Below are 21,329 nucleotides of genomic sequence, written 5' to 3' on the forward strand. Positions count from 1 at the left end.
GGGCCACTCAGAGAAGGCAGAATGTCAGCCTATATGGCTTGTTTGCACATGGAAAATCCTACTGGAAATTCCTACTGTTCATTCTGATGACTTTACCTGAGTATATTTTATATTACAGTGATGCCTTAGATTTTAACTTTCATATTTTTCAAATTCGGTACTGCTTAGTGTGTAAGTCTGAAGTTTCTTGTAGCCTGTTAATTTCTGCTCTCTCATGCTAGGTAGACATAACAAAGCCTCTCCAGGCCTGCTCTCCAAGGACACTCAGACCGTCCTAGGCCCAGAAAGTATAAACCAAAAGCCTCTGAAAGGGGGGCAAGCTGAGGGGAATTTCATTATTAAACTGAAGCTTTAATTGGAGAATTAACCCTGATATGCAAATGAACCAAACCTATAAAAGTGTGAAGAACTTGTGACTTGTCATCCATCTTGGGGTCCATCTTGGCAATAGCCTGTGGCTCCCCAGGGTGTACCTTTGAAGACCTTTCAAATAAGTATCTGCCTTTATTCCCTTACTCCTGTCTAGTCTCCGTTTTTAGGTGACCTCTTAAGGCATCAATAGTTAACTCAATAAAGCAAGACTATGCTTAAAAAATCACATGCCAAAGCTTCACAGTTCACATGCTCTCAGTATGACTGGGGAAAAAACAGACAATTTTCAACTGCTCTGTGGTGTATGTGCACCTTAGCAGGACAGAAGAGGAGTACTGGACCATAAGGACCAGCAATTAGCTGATGTGAAGGAGTGCAGCTGTACTGACATCAAAGGAGTAAAGCCCATGTACCTCAAATGCACCATCTCTGAGTGGTAAGCGCATTCTTACCTTCTCCAAGTAGGTGTAGCTCCATGATTTACCATCAGCGAAGATTCTGGATGTAATTCTGCCAGACTGATCATACTCCATCCTTTCTGACATTGTGCCCCTCTGAATTCCTGCAATGTGTCCTCCTGGGGAATAGGTGACATTGACCCCATTCAGTCTGCTGCTGGGTGACCAGAGACTGGGCCTCCCTGCCTGGTCGTAGAGGATGCGGAGCGTGAACTTGCGGTGGTCATCATAGATTTTCTCAGTCCTTGTCACACGATCAAAGTCAAGGGACAGCAGGTTTCTGTTGTGAACCTACAGGAAAAAGATGGAGAATTAGGAAGCTGAAAACAGTTTAAGTTAGGAACACTAGCCTGGTTTCACCAAATACTTCTTTATACCGCACTGGAGAGCATCCAGCTGCTCATTGCCTCTGGACGAGACACAATTTTTAAAGCAAAGAGTTGTCCTAACATTGCTTTTATTGACTTCAGTGAGGAGAGAGGCAGAGAATGGTACTGTTGAAACATCACCACAGTGAAGGAATATTGCCCATATCCCAAATCTAGGTTTAGGACTGCTACAGCAAATGTGACCTACAGAACATAGAATGACAACTTGTTGCAAGGAATATTTGCAAGATAATCTATCAAACCTAGAATATAGAGTCTTTTGCTTTCATGCATATCAAAAAGCACTTGTAGAAGAGATGGATGTTGTGCCATAATAGCGGAAATCAGCGTTTTTCTCTGAGCTAATTGAATATAATGCAGGCATTGGAGGTTAAGCCTTTCCCCTGAGATGAAATATGGAGGCTTTAACCACTGTAGATGTTACACAGAGCAGGAACTTTACTGTAAGAGCTGGAGCTTTAACTTCATTGTCCTGGGGTTATTCAGAGTGGCATAATTATACACTGCTTACCTCCAGTGCCTCTACATTTCCAAAGATCAAAGGTATCTACTTCAAAAGTAAGAGCAGGAATACATTTTGACTCAGGGATTGCAGTGCACAGCAATATGAAAAGGAGCTGATAATACAACTCATGTTTAGCCACGTGTGCAAGGAGACTTACAAAGCCACATCACTACAGCAGCAAAGTGAAAGGAGGAAAACCAGTATTCCCAGTATGACCTTGTCAGTGAAGATACCTCTTTCTCTACCCCACCACTTCCAAACCTCTTTCAGCTGGTGAATGTCTTTCTTCTGGAAGGGTGTCGATTCTTCTTGGATGAATCTCAAACTCCAAAGAGCTGACTCGGTTTTCAGTTCCCTTTGCAGCCCTTCAGCTACAGTCAGTAAACCAGAGTTTTCTGCTTGCTATGATGTTTTCAGATCAAGTTAAAAACACTGCCCTATCCTGCTCTGGGTAACACTGACACTCCTGACTGCAAGTGTTCAAAAACATGCAGCTATGGCACTTGAGGACATGGTTTAGTGGTAAACGCGGTGGTGCTGCTTCTTTTAGTTGGGACTTGTAGGACTTTGCATGGTTGGACTTGATGATCTTAAGTGGTCTTTTTCAACTTGAACGATATCTGATTCTATAATTCTGTGACCTGAGCACTGTTCTCAGCCCCTTCCAGCTTTGAGCTGGGCCGTTGCTCCATGGCCAAGGATGTATGACTGAATTTCTACTGTACTTTCAGGGATGTGGGAGTATCTGAGAGCTAAACAGCAAGAGAAAGGATGGGGCTGAATCAACAGAGGAGAGATTCCTCAGCCCTGGAAGAACAGCAGAGGGAAAGGCTGAATCACTGCAGTGCCTTCATCTTGCATGGGCAGACATCTGTGCTGAAGTCTAGAGAATGGGAACACCAGAAAGACAGAATTCAAATAAGGTATCTCAGGATCTGGGGAGAGAAGGAATTGTTGCCATGGTGTAAGTGTGAGGATGATGTAAGAGAGGAGGCAAGTGCAACAATGATTTTCAATTTATGAATAACAATGGTAAAAGGTATGACTTGAGGGAATAAACTCTGTAGAAAGGTAGACAATGCTCTAATTAAATATGTGTGAAATAGAGTGTAAATGTGCAATGGGAGAGAAGAAATCAGCCACTGTAACAGAGAAACTGGAAAATAATTAAAAAGGTATCAAACCCCTAAGTACAGATGCACATGTGTAACTAATAGCAATTTGTATCTCCTAGGTGCTTGCTGCTATATAGAGAGAAACAGGAATGGCAATTCCTTGCAAAAAAAAGCAAAGAAGGAAGTAATAGCATCTCTACCTCCCATCTATTTGCAGAGCAGCTCCATCCTGGTAGCTGCAGCTTCTTCTGCTCCAGGTCTTTGCCAAGAAAGCTGGAAAGAGCTCTTCCAGGGCTGGGACAGCCCTGAATCCAGGCTGAACGAGGTCTTCCTGAGAAGTATGTTAGCAGCAGTGCCATTCACTGGGCTGGAAGGACCAAACAGCAGGTCCCTAGACAGCTCTTAAGCTCAGTCCAAATGTCTGTATCCCCTGACTGGTGCCATAAATTGTTCTACCCTCCTTATGCTCTGGCAAGCAATGTCTGTGTGACTAGTTGGAACCAATCTCCTTTTTCCTGTATTTTATTTTTTAATGTTTTCTTTTCTTCTGCTCTCTTGGTGTACTGTCTCTTTTATCTGAGAAGTGCTGCAGTGCTAACAGCCACCCTTCAAGGTGATGAGCAAAGGGAACCCTACCCTGCCAGTAGCCTCTAAACAGGGTCTAAATCTTTTTCATCCTTGTTCAAGGGCATGCCTTGTATAGAAGAGAATTTTCTGCAGAAGAACTGACAGGGCTGCAGGCTGCAGTCCAATAACTGTATTTTATGGTGAGCAGCTAAGTAAGGTGCCATCCTCCATCCCAGACCTTATCCTGGAATGGAGTCTGAAAACCTCCTGCAAAAAGGTTTTGCCCCTCAGAGTGTTTGACAAGGCTTGTGATCAGCACAGGAGCAAGGCAGGGTAAATTTAAATCCACAGTTTGCAGTGGATTTGATATCCCCTTTAAAATGTGTGAGAGACTAAATTTAACCCCAAACTCATGTTCCACAGTATTTTATTCAATCTCTTAGCTTCCTCTGCAAAAAACAAAGAGCATAAACACACTACCATCTCTGATTTCTCCAATGCTTCCTTTGGCACTCCGTTAGCTTAAATGATAATTAAACAACATTCACTGATTTCCCTGGGAACACAAGAGCACAAAATAGGGGAGAATTCTCATGAAAACACCCTGGCAATGTTCAGCAGAGGAGGGCAAAAAATACTCCTGCAATGAGAACTCCAGGAGAAAACATCATCCATGTGATGAACGGCTGCCTACAAAGGAACTTCCCCAGTGAATTGCTGAAACCAGAGCGGCCATATCCAGACCTCAGTGTCTTGAAGAAATTGTGAAGATCATCCTGGACCATCTTTATTAAGTCAGCACACCAGGAATGGTTAACACCATATCCCTTTTTGGTCACATTGGTTCAGGGGATTGTCTGGGATACTAGATCTTGATGCCACTATTAACCTGCTGCCAAGGTCTTGGGAAAAACAAAGTGACTTATCACAGCAGTTGCCATGGTTAAATAAATAAAGGAACTGAGGCAGCAGCTGTCTCTTTTTGCTGTCCTATTTGCTCCACTGTCAGAGATCATTTTACACCCTTCTTCATTCAAAAACTCAAGTTTGTTTAATAAAAAAAAAGGGAAAGAGCCCTGTTCCTTGGAGCAGGTTTTACCTAATGCTCTCTCTGCAAATGGAGTCTGTTGCTGCTGTTGGCTAGAGATGGGTGGAATTCATAGCCAGCCAATTTGCAGAGGTATCTCACTGCTGGGTGGGCGGATAGAGCATCACAACTTTTCATGGGGTGTGTGGGATAGCAAAAGGGAAAGGGGATAGCTGCTTTAACATATTTGTGCTGCTTTACAGCTGCCTGGCCACGGACAGAGCCAGGTCAGCATTGGTGGGACAGGAAGAAAGGTATGAGGGCTGTTCCCCTTTGCCTTCGTCCATGCAGAAGTCCCTGCTGTGTGCCTTATCCACGCAATAAGGAACCGTGTATTGTATTATTTCCTAGGGAGGGTGAAGGAGGCAGCTGTGAAACTGGCTCATTGTGCTGGGAGCTGGCTGAGCTCATGGCAACAGGCTGCCAGTCCCCAAGCACACCGTGGGAGGAGGAGGCACAACTCATAAAAAGTTGATCCACGTGATGACATCCGAAACGATCACTATTTACAGTGTCCACATCCTGTTGTCCTCACTTCAAAGGCTCCATGGAATGATGCTGAAGCCTCTTTGGGATGTTCTTTCCCCATGGAGCACCGTGTCTTTGCTACTGTCTCATGTGAGCAGCGGGGTGAGGGGAAAGTAGTAACTTAGTCACATATAGCAGAAAATGGTAACGTTTCCCAAACTGAACAAAACCATGTTGAACGTAACTTTCCTAAGTTTCTCTCCTGCCAGGGAAAGCAGTAATTACTGGAGTGAGGGAAGAGGGGAACATCACACAGAGAATATGTTAAATGTTGCGCAATCCCCAGGGAGGCAATTAGCACCTTGCAGGCTTTTGTACAAGGGGTGCAGATGCTGCTATGCTCGCAGACACACAGCTTAAAACATCTTGTACACCCTCAACTACTTTGAACTCCTGAACAGAGCCATAACTGAGTCCTTCGACCATGTAAGATGCACTTCTGCTTCACTAGAAGGGCCCTGATAGGCTCAAAATGTGAATAAATGCTGGCAGATTTATAGGGATACCAGCAACCAGCCTGAGAATTCATTTTGCAAGTGTTTTTCCAACTGCAGTACAATATAAAACACAGACATGTTCTGTGTTTGAATCTGTTGGAGAGGATGAAAGTCTGGTAAGAAAGTTTCACAGATATGTAGGCTTGGCAGAAAGATCTCTGTAGAAACTGAGGATGAGATAGAAATGAAAGCAAGTTTTGGTATAAAGGATGTTTTGCTGAAACACTGACCACTGAATAACTGAGAAGGCAAAGGTTGGAGATGAGTTGGAAGGGGATTTTTATGATTAGGACAAAGGTATATGACTACAAACAAAGACATGTTTTTCACCAAGTAAATAAGTCTCAAGAAAAGCATAAGTAAATAGAAAACATGTTTTTACCAAAAAGAGCTATTGCAGGCAAACAAGAAATGTTGATGTAGCAAGAAGAAGAGAGGTCTGAGAATTTTCCACTGTAAGCTTAAATTGTAACTTACTTACTCTTGTGATTGGATAATAATGCCTATAATATGGTAATGGTAGTAGTTATGATAGGCTATAGGCAAATGTAAAGGTATTGTGTATGGTGCTTATTGGTTGTTATGTATTAAGATACTCAGCAAAGAAAGGTATATAATGCTTTGTAACTTGAACAGAAAGTGGCTTCAGGTGTGCCTACAGCTGGAGCTGGCAGCTGTAGGGCTGGCTCTGGATACCCACTCCCTGAAATGCTGTAACTTCACCTATGCAATAAACAGCTTTCAAGAGAGCTGCCTGAAGTCCAGACATCCTTCATGAACCTTTCTCCTATAGAATCTACTGCAAAAATTTTGGAAGATAAAACTGATATGGGCAGCTGAGCTGTGGCTAAATGAATGGAAGCTGTTTTGAACACTAAATAGCTATGACCCAGCTGCAGATTTCAGAAGGCCCTCTCTTTTCAGAAAAAGACCTGTCTGATAATTTCATCAGTTATTAAAATGAAATGAAATAAAATAAAATAAACCCCCCAAGACAAACCCAACAGAAAAGGGTGATGACAATTGATCTGCGGATATACAGCAGTTCACACTGAAAGAGCAGTTTCAGCTTTCATTACTGTTTGCATTTTTTTCTCCTGGTAACAAAATATGAGGCTATCAACACAGGGGGAAAAGAACAGAGGCTGGGGTGGAGAGATTGAAGAGAAATACTTGACAAGTGTGAGTGAGGAGAGACAGGAGAAATCACACCGAAATGGCAGGGGTCATGCAGCAGGGAATAGGGAGAGGTGAAGAGCAAGGACTGGGAAACACATATCCTGAAACCAGAGCATTGATATTTACTGCCAAGCTTAAGTGTGAATAAGTAGCTGCAGTCCTTTTGCTGTGGTGGTATTAGACAGCACTAAGCATTTTTCTCAGAGGGTCTGAATTTGCCAGGTGCTGAGCACCTTCCCAGGAACCGTTCATCAGTCTGTGACTCTGAGACCAGCAAGGTACAGGGTGAGTGCACAGGACTTGCTATTACAAGTTCCCAGCTTTGCCAGCAGTTAGCAGATGAATTGCAGCTTATTGGGCAAGATCTTTAAACAGCCCTGACAAGTATGAGATGCATTGTGCGGAACAATGTTTTCAAAACACATCAGTCTCAAGCACAGAAAGGTCTGGGCACTCCTGGAGGGAGAGTACTGTCAGGCTGAAGCTGCTTTTAACACTTCAGGGAACAATAGCAATTATGGTGCAATGCCTTGCAAGCCCAGTTCTTCAACAGGTTCAACAGACTAGCAATTTCAGGAATCCAGAGTTTTTTCTGAGGTTTCCCAATGAACAGTATTCATAGAATCACTGAATGCTTTGACCTTAAAGATCTTCTAGGTCCGACCCCCCTGTCATGGGCAGGGACACCTTCCACTAGACCAGGTTGCTCAAAGCTCCATCCAACCTGGCCTTGAACACTTCCAGGGATGGGGCAGCCACATCATGCCTGGGTGGCCTGTGCCAGTCCCTCACCACCCTCATAGTAAAGAATTTCTTCCTAATATCTAACCCAAACCTTCCCTTTTTCAATTTGAAGTCATCCCCCTTTGCCCTATGATTCCATGCCCTTGTCGTAAGTCTCTCTTGGAGCCCCTTTAGGTAATGGAAGGTGCTCTAAGGTGTCCCTGGAGCCTTCTTTTCTTCAGGCTAAACAACTCTAGCTCTCTCAGCCTGTCCTGAGCCTTAGAAGGCTTTCAGTGCTCTGCTCTATCACTGCCAGCAGCACAGGTAGAAAACACCTGCACTAATTTGTGTGGTATTTTACAGTTATGACTGTCCCTTGCTTCCTTAAACAGTCTGATGGTTAAACCTGCAGTGTTTGATGGGAGGTCATGCATTCCCAGTGATGCAGAGGACTGGTAGGGAGATCAGCAGTACCACCTCTGATGGCTCCAGGAACATCAACACATAAGGAGACATAATGATATACTCCAGTCATAAAGGCTGTGTCACTGAGGGTGAACAGCCAGTGCTCTGTCCTGCAGCTCCATCCCTACTGCAGGCAATACAAATCATACCCATCCTTTTCTGCCACGAGACTGGGGACTGATGAGATGGGAAGCATAACCCAAAAGTGCTTGTGGTTCTTACTTACCCTCAGCCGACGTCCAAAGACGGTGACCTGCCCTCTTGCTTGCTCCTTCCTCTGCCTCCACTCCACGAGATTGAGGCCGTTGTCGATGGGCAGGGTGACATTCCTCTTCCCCACTGTGGGGTTGACAGTGCCAGCCAGCAGATGTGGCTCAGTCTGCAGGGCCACCTCCATGCCGTTGGCAAGCATCAGTCTGAGGGAGCCGTCAGCACCGATGTAGTAGCTGTTTCGGACTTGGTCTGAAGACAGAAAAGAGATCTTTGCTGATACAGCTCCAGCTCTTCATTTGCCCCCTCACCTAGGAGGCTGCTGCATCAGCATTTCGGATGGTTGTAACCAAATGCACTCTGTTATTCACCTGTCCCACTCAATGGGAGCAAAACATGAGTTTCATCAGGGAAAGTAAATATGGACAATTGCTTTTTCATTCCGACGAGGTTCTGCACCTCAAATTCTTGTAGAAAGTCTTACACAGGTTACAAAAGTGAAAAAACTGTGTAATACCTTACCAAAGGACGCAAGTTCAAACCTCTTCCTCTAGGCTGAAACACTGTGTGGTGAGATATTTGTTTTAAATCAGTTTGACCGAAAACTTTCCACGCTTTTATATCCTAAAGATTCTAATTTCACAACAATATATGAGAAAGTGGGGCCACCTACTTTCCTCAGCTCATTCACTGTATTACAAGTGACAGGAAATTGCACAGAAAGTTAATGCTAACCAGTTCCCCAAACAACAGCCAAATCCTTTCCCTTGAGAAAGCTTTCAGGAGGCAACCGAAGTCCTCATGTTTGGAGAGAAAGCAGAGGCATTAAGCTCCCACACGTCTTCATACATCTGGCCTCCACTAGCTCTTGAAAGATCAGATTTTGAGGCCAGCATTTGGGAATGAACAGTATCAGGAATTGAACATAAAGCAATCTCTCTTCTACATTCTTCAGGAATCAGGCAGGCTGAAAGCCCATTCTTTGAATCGCCAGCTGGCATTTATCTCTGCAAAGAGTAGCTCATGAAGGGTAAGAAACCATGAGACTTACTCAGTGCAGAATGGCTTTAAAAACATATTATACAAACACTGCCTTTTCTGAAGCTCCTCAAAAGCTGGAAAATATCACAATTTCTGTCTCCCAGGCTGCCATAAACTCTTAATTGTGAATAAAAGCACCCACTGAAAATTCCCATTAAGTGTTTTTCTTTTCTGAAGCAAGCTGGGTTTTGCTCACTAGCTGCTCTGCCATAGTTCAGCAGCAAACAAGATCACAGTGAAATTATCATTTCTTGTCCCCAAGAAATAGATTAGCAAAGAGCATAGTTTAATAAAACTGGTCCTTTTTTATGTGGGTCTCATCCTGCTCCTGTGGTAGCCAGCTGGAGTTCTGCCACAGAGACCTCAGCAGAACCACCACTCAACTTTACACAGTAGTGATAGTGAAACTGCCGGGGCACGGGATTTTGCCAAAGACGTACAGCAGTGATCCACAATGCAGATCTGAGCATTTTAGCTCTACCACTGAGTATGTAAGCTGATGGTCTTTGACACAGCCAGATCAAACCCCCTCCATGCTTGAGTGTGCAAATGGAGAGAGGGGCCAGTCAGTTGGCTGCCACACCTTTCTTAGATGCCTGGTTTGATGCTAAAGTATTAGGGGATGTGCTTTAAATCAAATCAGTGAAATATCACTGAACAGTGAATATATTCCTCCCTCTTTTATCCTTCACCAGGAAGCAGAGGAAAGCTTGAAGGTTTACATGAAATTAATCAGATGTGATGTTCCCTTTGTGTTACATAAGCACCACAGAAGGGTTATTGTCACCAGTGCTGTGGTACAGTGTGGGGAATGCAAATCCTCTACTTTCAACATTCTCCCAAGAGAAGACTCTTCCCTGGCTCTGGAAGGCATTTCTCAAGGGCTACATGAAGTCCATGGGCTGTTGGATGCAGTATTTTAGGCTGCTTTGGCTCCAGGGCACTACTGCCCTACTTTGGCATTGAACAAATGCTCACTTTGTCATTAGTCCAGAAGACAAAATCCCACTGGAGTGTTGTTGTGCCTGTTGTAGAAGCTCCTAAATCCATCTTACAGGAATTTGCAATCTTCTGAAAATGCCTTCTCAGATCTCACCTGTTCACAGTGTGACCCAGGCTTCCTGAAAGGTTCACCAAGAATTTGGTTCACCAAGCCACCTCTTCTGCAATGTTATCCAGATCTTTGTTTTAAGTGAGCTTCTTCAGATCCAAACAGCTTCATAATTTTATACTTCTGAAGATGTTTAAGCTGTTTGTAATTCTGCATGTCCTAATGGCCAGAATGTCCCTGTGCCAGAGGGCAGGACAATGACAGAATTGATTGTGGCACCATTATGTAACTGCGCCTTCAGCGCTGAGTGTATAACTCACACCACAGTCAATTTTGTCACTAAAGGGCCCCCAACAGTGGGCTCTATTGCTTAGTTAGGCTCTTGAGGTGAAGCCAACCTCATGTCTGTGCAGTTGCCACACATCTTAATGTGAGTGAATGAGATGGGGTGGGGTAGGTTGCATCTGTCTTACAGGCTCAAGTAAAGAGTAAGAAAGTCACGGTGTTTCCCCACAGGAATATGGGGACAGCTTGAGGGGGCTGGAACTCTCTCAGCTGCCCTCTCCAGAAGGAGGAAAAGCAGTGTTTCAGGCATAGCAGGCACTTTCTTTTAGGAAAGGTTGATATTATACGGAGGGGGAGGGAAATGTGTATCCCAGAGATGTGGGAACAAATGTCACTCTGGAACATGCTTGTCCAACTTGGAGCAGTTTGTTCCTCACAAGGAGAAAAGATGTTTGACACTCCGTTGTCATCAGGCACAGACAGAGTGAATGAGATCTGGGGAGTAAAGAAAGCAGAGTCTGAAAGTTCCTTCCCCTTCCCCAAGCCCCAGGGAACAGGTGTGATAGCTCATCCTGATCCTAATGAGGCTTCAGCTTTCAGAACTGGAAGATCTGGAGATCCAGAACTGGAGATCCAGAACTGCAGATCCAGGCTGGCACTGTTCATGCAGTACAGGTTCTGCCACTACCAGTATGTCAGCACAGTGCTCCCCTGCTATTTACCCCTCTTTTATTTCCCACTTCATCTCCTTTTCCTCCACTTAATCAGTCTTCTGCTTCCCACCTTCCTACACAGGCACAATTGTGCTCTTTTCCCTCAGCCACAAACTGGTCCCACCAGTCCTACCCCAGCTGTCCACTTCTCCTTCCTCCTATGTGCCTCTCCACACTACCCCTTAGCTCAAACGCAGACCTTTTGGGGACAGGGATGTTCATTTTACTGGATGCTTCCTTGCAAATGTTTGAAAAGCCAGCGAACAAAGAATATGATCCCCAGCAACCAGCTGGACGCCTGTTCCAGGAGGAGAGCAACTGTTAAGTCAGAAGCCATTAAGAGACTGAAGCCAAGGGGTTGGCTGGAAGTGGGGCATGATTTATGCAACCTTTTAGTTACAAAAATAATGGTAATGATGATGGAGGACTGTACTGCACGAGCCTGCACAGCAAGGGGACTGGCTGGGAACGGAGCAGAAAAGCAGCTGCAGAGCAGCCACTGTGCTAGGGAATGTGGCTAAGGAGGTGTGTGTCTGTACCAGCACGTGGGGAGCTCCGGGGCACTGAGAAGCCGAGTGATTTTTGGTGCTGGATTATCAAGACAACGCCTGTTTCCTGATGGGTAATCCATTATGTGCAGCTTGGTCAGGAGAGGGATGCTGGCCCAACTCACCTTGGAGCAGGGTGTAGAAGGCCCCTGATGCTGACAAATTGGTTGTTATTGTAACATCATCCTTGCTGGAGGTTTCCACCTGGACATGCACAGAGCTGTCGGTATCGCTGCGGAAGCTGCTCACTTGGCCAGTAGGGAAGGTCACGTTGGTCAGGCGGCCAAAGCTGTCATATCTGAAAGAGGATGGAGTGAAGTCAACAGCATCAACAGAGGAGGATTCATCCTATAAAGCAGAGACCAATTTTTCAAGTCATCATCCAGATTTTTCACAGAGAAAAATGCACTGTCACTCTGTCAGACAGTCTTGACTATTTTTGGCCTCATGAGAAGAAAATCACAGCTTTTAGCTGAAGAAAATGAAGCAAAGAATAGAAAATGACCAAATATGTATTAACCTGTATTTTAACAATATTTTTCCAATACTTCTCACCTGCACTATGCTTCTTGTTTACAAGAGTAACTTTGTTTCCCATCTACTATGCTGTGATTTACAGAAAAGCACTGGCTTGTGCATCCTGTCTAGCAGAACTAGGAGTTTCTGAAGGCCACCAACTGTTTTGTCTGGTTGTGTCCTGAGCTCAGCAATTTATTTATTTTTTTTTTTTCTATCTAATTTTAAAAAGCCAAATATTAAGGTAGCAGCTAGGACCAGACAGGCCATATCAGGTAGAGAATTGTCCTTTGTGAACATGGTATAGAGTCCTGAGCACAGCTGAACCCCCATGTCTACCTTTTACTGTTCCTAGGACCATCTGGAAGGACCGATTTAAAAGTGTAAAAAAGCAGACCAGTTTTCACCCCTGCTGTGTCCTTGGCTTTTCCAATGGGGAATCAACATAAGCACCATCTGGGAAGGTTTCTGTGATGTGGACAGCTATGTACCAGGGCCCAGGTGAAATAAGCTTCATACATGCAGGTCCCACAGCAGTTAACAAGCTGGGGGAATTATTTTTTGATAAAAAGAGAAGCAGACACTTGTGTTTAGAGGCCTCCTGAGTTAAGAGAGCAAACACACCACTGTGTCTTCCATTTGTAGCATTACAAAAAGGGTCACAGACCCAGAAGGCTGGCAAGGGACCTTTGCAGTGAGGTTACTGTATTTGAAATGGAGAGCAATAGGGAGCTCTACTGGCTAATCTCTGGAGGGCTGTTGGACCTTCTGATGAGATGGACCTTCAGGGAAGGGACATTTAAATAGTTAGGGAAAAACAAAAATTCCAGCAAATGAATCAGTGATAAATGTTCGACTTTTTTCAAGTCCTGCCCACAACTTTTTAAAGAATGATTTATATGAAAGCTAAGTAGATCATACTATGAAAAGGCATCACTCGGGGATGCAAAGTAAATGGTGGGTGAGCAGAGAGGTCTTGTTCTCCTGTGCTACCCAGTGGTGAGCCTTTGATGGAATGCAGTGTCCAGTGAAGGGCACCATTCCTCAGAATGACAAACTAACGTAAAAAGAAAACATGATATAAGAGGCAAAGCCAAAATAAAAGAGTTCATTCAGAAAAGGGGAAACAAGGAAGTGGGAAGATGCCACCCTAACCCTGGGTGTTCTGAAGAGGGTTATAATAAATTGCTTATCATATCTACTGAGGATGTGACAGAAAGTAAAGAGAAACAATGAAAATTCAGGTTATAAGCTGTAGAACATTTTCAAGGCCCATGGTTGCTCCAAGCAGAGGAACAGATGGAGTACTGGAAACCCCACTGCCCAACTCTTTTAAGAATAAGTTAGAGAAATGTCTTAGAGAGAATCTGGATACAGATGATCAGACCTTGGATGAAGCAGATGGTTGAGGAGCTCTTGATGCTTCTCTTTGGGACTACTCTGAGCTGGGGAATAAGAAAATACACCCCATCTAATAACAAAACCCAGGAACCAAACAAAAACATTAGGAGAGGAGAGGAGAAGAGAGGAGAGGAGAGGAGAGGAGATAACAAAGTACTCTTGAACTGCAACCCATGAGAGACCCATGAGCAGTCACTGGACTGGCTCTGCACTATACAGAAAAAAACCATTGTCTCCTACTCACATTTTCCCAGATTCAAACACAGTGCTGGTACTTGATCTCTGAAATATGGTGGCAGGGCTGGTTGAAAAGATGATTTTTGCCCAAGTTTAATATTTAGCTTATAGTGTCTAAATGGGTGACCTCATTGCAAATCTCCTCCAGCCCTCAGGTTTGGAGACACCATCAGGTGAGGCTTTTCTTGCCCACTGGGCAGAATGGGAAGTAGTGAGATAGAAGAAAGCATTTGCCCTCCACAGTCAGCCTATCAGTCATGGATTATCCAAGCCTTGCCCTTTCCTTCCAAGATCCTGGCAATCAATCAGCCACTTGTAAAATGGAAAGGGAAGAAGAAAAAAAAAACAAAATAAGGATGAAAACAGGACTGGATTGCAGGAGCTTGGCAGAGATCAGTTAAAGCTTTTCCAAGCAGCTAGCAGCACACAGCCTGGATCTGAGCCGCATCTCCATGCAAGAGCCAGAACTAAAGTGCTCTCAGTACCAAACAATTTACTCCAGATTTGTGGCTGCCCTGTTTGCACTGAGACAAATATGTTTTGCTTGTACTGTCTCCAGTCACCTGCACTACTCCTCCTAAACCAGCATGTGAATCTTAAACAGAAAACATCACAGGCAGTCTCTTTACTCCATCTGCTGAGACAGGACACAAGGGACATGATTCAATCTCTCCCCTGAGCAGAGAAAACATTGTTATCACTGAAGGTATGTTGTGTAACATCCCAAATTCCTTCTACCGCAACATCAGCAGTTCTGCATATTAAAACCAGTCTGAACTGTAAGGGTAGAATCAAGTTTGCAAATGTTCTGAAATTTCAGTAAGATGAATCTGAATTTGGCACCTCTGATTTGGTGGATTAGTAGCTGTGAGGGATTTACTTCTATTGCTTCACTTAGATTTTAAAAATGAGCTGCTCCTAAAAGCCTGATTCACCTCCTAAAAATAATGTCACAAATCTAGATGTGTTGCACTGAAGTTTAAGGGGTGAGTTTGGTGTAACAGAAGTATGAAAGGAAGCAGGTCTGCAGATTAGGGAAATCAGTGCAAAAGCCAGGATGCAGGCAGAGGGCTTGTTCATGGGATAAATGCTGAGTCAATGTCCTGTGAATCACAGCTTTTTATCCTAATTGAATGGCACTCACAGAATGCTGAGAATCAGCACAAAACCTATATTCCATGCAAGTCCTACTTATGTGCTCCAAAGAGAGCCTCAAAACCCTGTGGATACTCAGTTTAACAGCCCCCAGCAGCAGCAGACAGCCAACCTCTTATATTCATCAAATCACAGAAACAGAATGGTTTGGGATGAAAGGGGCCTTACAGATCATCTTGTTTCACCCACCTCACCATGGGTGAAGGGCCAGGACACCTTCCACAAGATCACATTGCTCAGAGCTCCATCCAACCCAGCCTTGAACACATCCAGGGATGGGGCAGCCATATCTCCTCTGGACAACCTGTGCCAGTGCCTCACCACCCTCACAGTAAAGAATTTTTTCCTATCATCTACTCTAAAACCTATCCTCATTCAGTTTAAAGCCATTTCCCTTTGTCTTAACACTGCATGCCCTTATTAAAAAGCAAGTAGCACCTTTTTATATAATATCATGTAGTGTAAAATAAATATTATTTTATATAGTATTTATGTAGTGCCTTTTTAATAATATTTTTATAATATTCCTGGACCTCAAGCTTCTAGCACCCTTACAAATGGTTCTCCACCTCTGCTGGGCAAATACAAGTAATATTTGCAAATATGCAACTGGAGAAATCAGCCAGTAACCTCTGCATGTGCAAATTAGGTTAAAATGGCAGGGAAAAAAAGAGTATGAAAGAGGGTGATGATGCCTAGACCTCTGTGCACACATTTTTCTTGTAAAGTCAAAATGGCTAAGTACAATACACTTAATTTATACAGTTACATTTTTACAGCTGTACAAAACTCACAGTACTTAATCTAAGAGCACGGACTTCCATTTGGGACATGGGATCCTGAGAAGCAAGGCTCCTTTTTGGGCCAAAACAATCTGGAATGGTCTGCTGGAACTGGTTTAAGATGTCTGTACAAGTATATTAGACTTTTGGCACATCCTTAGTCACCCCATTAACCTCCTTCAGAAGGAACTAGGACCATCTGTGTTTTCTGCATGTGCAAGAGCTGCTGCACCTCTCCCTGCCCAGCAGGCAGACAGGGACCTGCCGAGGACTGGCTTTGGGGGCGACAGCTCACTGCTTTGCAGCTGCAAGGAGGTCCTGCCTTACAAAGGCAGAAAAGCAAGAAGGTAGGATAATTAGACCGTTCCCATTTTTATTATTATTTTTAATTGGTGGCAGATGAAGTGTAAAATGCTCACATCCCGACTAAAGCTCCTTGTAGCCCTGTGGTGGCAAAGCAAACAGAGGTGTGGGAAGCCTGTTAGTATGAACACACTCAGTGTAACACACTTGACAAGCAGTTCCTTTTCTCTTTTCTGTTTTTACTCAGAACTGGAGCATTTCCCCTCTTTACCCCAATCTAGCTCACACAACACATACCTGATGTCATCTATCACATACCCAGAGTCTCCCAGGGATGTGAAGACTTGCCCATCCCAAGCAGATAATATGCTTAACGAGTTAAATGAGCCAGTTCCTTCCACCTCTGCTTTCAGCCCTATAAAGGCCCTTACAGGGCACACCTCAGCTTGGAGAGGAAGGCCAAGCAACTGGCTCTTATGTAGCTGCAGGTGTACCCTGGTATTTGCAGTAATATAAATCTCTCCTAGTCACCTCATTTTGCAGCTAAGCTGCCCAGCCTGTTTCCACAGCATCGGGATTTAGGGCTGGGCCAGTTTTCATCACAGCCTAAGACTTCTGTGTTCTCCAAATGCTCTGAAAGCCCCAGCATTAAGGAAATACTGAAGCATGGGAGTGCACACAGCAGCCACTCGGAGCAATGAATCCATCACCTGCTAACACAGCTGCTGCCTCCCATTCAAACCTGCTGCAAAGCCTCAGCACTTACAATTACAGTGGCAATTATTAGGCCAGCAAAGGAAGCCGTTGCCATCCATTCCCAATTGGAAACGTATTTAGCTAAGGTTCAATGCACAGAATTAAAATGGTATTTGGTGCTTATGAGGTCTAATTGTTGGCTTGTAAACATTCAGAGCTTTCATTTATCACATTACCATTGTGTAGAGACCTGGACCTTGGGAATTAAAGAGCATCCTAAGTACCATCTATTCAGAAATCAATTTCTTGCCTGAGTCTCTGTGTTTCCTCATTTTAGCTTCATCACATTTCATCAGCCTTTTAAAACTACAAGTCAAATAGATCAGAAAAAATTCACTATAATAATATTGCATTTAGTACCAAAGAGTCTAAATGGACCTTGCAAACTATATTTTGCATGTGATTATACCAACGTGCACCCAGCGCCTCTTAACAAGCTCGTCTCATCCCAATTTTTCAAACAACATTAAACACGACATTAAAAATAAATCTATAACAGACAAACTGATAATACTCAAAAATGCATGAAGGCAAGTCCTCTCCCTAATGACCAAAGGCCAGGTTGTGGTCACAGTCTACTGAATTTTCTGACTGCCCAAAAAAGAAGAGGAAGATCTCTTTCTAGCTTTTATGATACTTGTAATTCCCTCGGTTCCCAACTAAACTTTGCTATCAGGCATTCATTTCAGGGCAGGCCAATGGCTCAAAATGTGACCTCACAGCTTAGTGAGGGTACTGGAGAGCTGCTATTTTATCACAGCACTTACTGGAGTTTCACTGCAACTTTGTCAGAGGAACAATGATGAGAATCTCATCATTTTATCATGTAGAAATTATGGAACAAGTGGAACCAAGAAATCTTGCTAAAAGAGGAGGGAGGACAAAAGCCAAAGGTGTTTCTCATAATCCAGTCTGCTGCAGGAGTAGAACAAGACCCTCATTTGAACCACTGAACTACTACATCAAATCCTGTAAAACTCTGTGTATGACTTGATAAATCACAATCACACAGACCAGGGCATTGGCTTTGGCATCAAAAGCTCCTGGTGCTGGGGTGGGACCTCTGCTGAGCCCTGGGGGTCACTGGGAAGTCATTCAAGGTCCTCCTGCATGCTCAGTCCAGCTGGCTCCTACCTTCCACCCATTACAGTGTGTGAGGTTTGGCAGAGTTTGGTTCTCTGTAAAACAGCCTCCAGAGTTACAGGTCAAAGCTTCCCTTACCACTCATCTGAAGATCTGGCTCCATGAGACCCTTTGCCCTCCAGGCAGCCATGAGCCACTTCGTGGGGAGTCCATGGAAAGGTTTTGAATTTCTGGGCTTGGCTGGAGCAATGTGTAAGCGTTTGAGTCTGTATGGGAGGAGGTGACCTTCAAAACTAATTGGACACACAAAGGACCTAAGCAAAAGAGCCTCATCTGGGCTAAATAATGCATAGAAGGTTTGACTTCGGCTCAGAGGGAAATTGAATTAATGTACAGTGATAACATCTCAGTGAACTAATCAAGATAATTCCCATATTCTTGATTTAAACAAATCCATTAATAAGAATTTCCGGATTGTGAAGCAGACAAACAGCAACTACTAAGGAACTTTGTAAAGGCTGGTAGCAATTTTTTTCAGGTCAAGTTAAAAAGCAGCAACAACAAAGCAGCAAGTAGTCACACAGCATCCTTTGTCTTTGACTGGAGTTGAACAAGAAGTCATTTCCCTGGCTGAGTTTCCAGATCAACTTCCTTTGCTGCTGATTATCACTGCCACCATCACTAGTTCAATGGGAAGAAAAGTCTTTAATCCAGTTACTGGACAAGCTGAGCTGCACTGCATTAACTGACAGCTCATGTCAATCCCACTGCAGAGGCAGGAAAGGTCTGTATAATGCTAAAACCCTCAAAGTAGTCATAGACAGGCTTTTGGGGACAGGCTAATTACTCAAGGGAGCTAAGTTTCACTCCCAAACAAAAGGGAAACTGCACGCCATTATACACTGACTCTTACTCAGAGCTAAACCTGATAAAACGGAATTGTTAGAGCAGGCTTGTGTGTAGGATGTGTGAAAGGAAGAGCTGTAAGTGCTGTGAGCGAGTCTGCCACTGCCTGAAGTCAGCACCGGTCTCTTTCCCCACAGAAATGAAGGGACCATGTGCCAGCCCATCATGAAGCCTTGGAGGACCTGGATTCACTGGTGTGCTCTGGAGACAGACCTCCAGTACTGCATCAGTGTATCCTGACGCCTTCCCTCTTTTCCAGAGTCACACCAATGTGCCCACAGGTCAGAGCTCTTTGCAGCCTTATGGTAAAGGCTAAGAAATGCCCTGGTAAGAATAGCAACTGGAGGAGAACCAGAGATCCTGGCTATGTTGGCTGGAACTAGATGTTCTTTATGGTCCCTTCCAACTCAAGCCATACTCTGTGATTTCATGATGAACACATGTAGTGTGTTCACTAGATGCTACCCTCACAACATCATTGCTCTGTCATGTTCGGTTTCTGGTCTATGGTCCTTTGTAGACAATCAGGTGAAGGTGAATCTTTTGAGGATGTTCTTCATGGGGCCACTGGTGCAGTGTGAACTTGCCAGCTGGATTTACTTTACTCTTAATGTTTTAGGAAGCAGTGTCCAGCTTGCCCTGACCCACGAACAACTATTATGTGCTGAAGGTTCTCCTCAGGGTCAGATTTGATGCCTTTATTTCTTTGGCCAGGAGCAAAATAAAAATATTAACTTCACCTTTCCCCTCATTCAGGACTGAAAACTACTCAGAGCACCTTCCAGCTACTCATGTTCACCAGAATTATCTAAACCACTTAAACTTTCCCAGTGTACATTTCCTGATGTTCTGATAGAGGAACCAATAACATGAAGGTAGTGAATGTTGATTTTATTTGGTTTACACCATCTTCTTCAGCTTCTTTGATAACAAGGAATTTAGACTTCATCCTGCTAAGGCTGCACTCACCCCTGCAGCTTGTGTTTGAGTCATGCAAATCCTCTGCCTGGTGAGATTATATTTTGGGAAAGGCATCAGAGTCCTGATCTGAGATACCAAGAAATGGAGAATATACTGCTTTCATGGTTGGTCACTCTACCAGTCAGGTCACCTCAGCCTTACAAAATCACACCTTCTTGTCAACTTGAATGTCTCTGGCTTTGCTTCCCAGCCCCTTACCCTTCTCAAGCCTTTCTCTGCTAGATTGAGAAGCCCTCTGTAGGTGAGAACTTTGGCTGACATGTTGTGATCTAGACACTTCCCAGTCTCATTCATGTTGAGATAAACAGATCAAGTCTTTCTAGTTTTCCTTATGAATGCATTTTTTGTAGAGTTTTTCTGCCCAGCCTTCAATTTCCACTGTTCTTCATAAACTGCAAGCATTGGAACTGACAGTATTGGTCACATCAATGCTGTACAGGGAAAAAATCAGCTTCCTACTAGCCACTACAAGTAGGGTATGATGAGTAAATGTATTCCTTTGGCTTGTCCATCCAAGCAACAAGTTAGACAGATTTGCTATGGAACTATATGAGGATCGCACTGAAGACTTGATGCCTTGCTACAACTCTGACAGTCAAGGCTCACCCTACCTACCTGTGTACCCTGGCATCAGACTGTACAAGAACATATTTTGTTTAAATGAAACCTACTTTACCGAGCAATCTAAGTATCTGACCCTTATTTTCTAATATTCTAATTTTATCAGTCTGATTTTATATTCTTTCCCTGGTTACACATGCAAAACTTGGACAGAATCAATCTCTCTAATTCACTGATCTGCTTTCCAAGTCCCTAGTGGATAGGATAGGATAGGATAGGATAGGATAGGATAGGATAGGATAGGATAGGATAGGATAGGATAGGATAGGATAGGATAGGATAGGATAGGATAGGATAGGATAGGATAGGATAGGATAGGATAGGATAGGATAGGATAGGATAGGATAGGATAGGATAGGATAGGATAGGATAGGATAGGATAGGATAGGATAGGATAGGATAGGATAGGATAGGATAGGATAGGATAGGATAGGATAGGATAGGATAGGATAGGATAGGATAGGATAGGATAGGATAAGATAGGACAGGACAGGAAAGGCGAGGATTGCATGAAGAAGGATAGTCTCCAAGCACGGAAGATTTAGGCTACGCATATTAAAAAATGCTTTCTAACAGTAACAATAATATAGGTAAATACATTGTTATCACTAACAATATTTATAAAAACTCAGATGACTGATAGGATCCATTTGACCAAATTGTAGACATCAGCAATGTAAACATCTGTAACTGAACTCACCATTCTGTCCTACCTTTGCAGAGATAAACTTTCAGAATACAACTCACCTCATCCTAAAGCAAATACCTGACATAACTCATAAGAAACTCAGCCTGAAAGGGCCTGTTTCTCTCCACCTGCCTGTAAAGGGAGGCTGAAGTAACTAATTCAGATGT

At 43.7% G+C, this 21,329-nt stretch overlaps 1 protein-coding gene across 7 annotated transcripts in view; it reads right to left on the reverse strand.

Annotated features, from left to right (window-relative positions):
- Positions 1–21,329, reverse strand: part of TENM4 (teneurin transmembrane protein 4) — a 1,563,774-nt gene that overhangs the window by 17,937 nt on the left and 1,524,508 nt on the right. For all 7 annotated transcript variants that reach the window (XM_017735917.1, XM_017735920.1, XM_008634916.2 and 4 more), the window contains 3 exons: positions 11,859–12,031; positions 8,112–8,347; positions 825–1,121 (listed from right to left, as the gene is read on the reverse strand). In XM_017735917.1, coding sequence (XP_017591406.1) covers positions 825–1,121; positions 8,112–8,347; positions 11,859–12,031 — 706 coding nt within the window. The remainder of the gene's footprint in view (positions 1–824; positions 1,122–8,111; positions 8,348–11,858; positions 12,032–21,329) is intronic.

The sequence above is a fragment of the Corvus brachyrhynchos genome, unplaced genomic scaffold, assembly GCF_000691975.1.
Source record: "Corvus brachyrhynchos isolate BGI_N302 unplaced genomic scaffold, ASM69197v1 scaffold44, whole genome shotgun sequence".
Classification (NCBI taxonomy): domain Eukaryota; kingdom Metazoa; phylum Chordata; class Aves; order Passeriformes; family Corvidae; genus Corvus; species Corvus brachyrhynchos.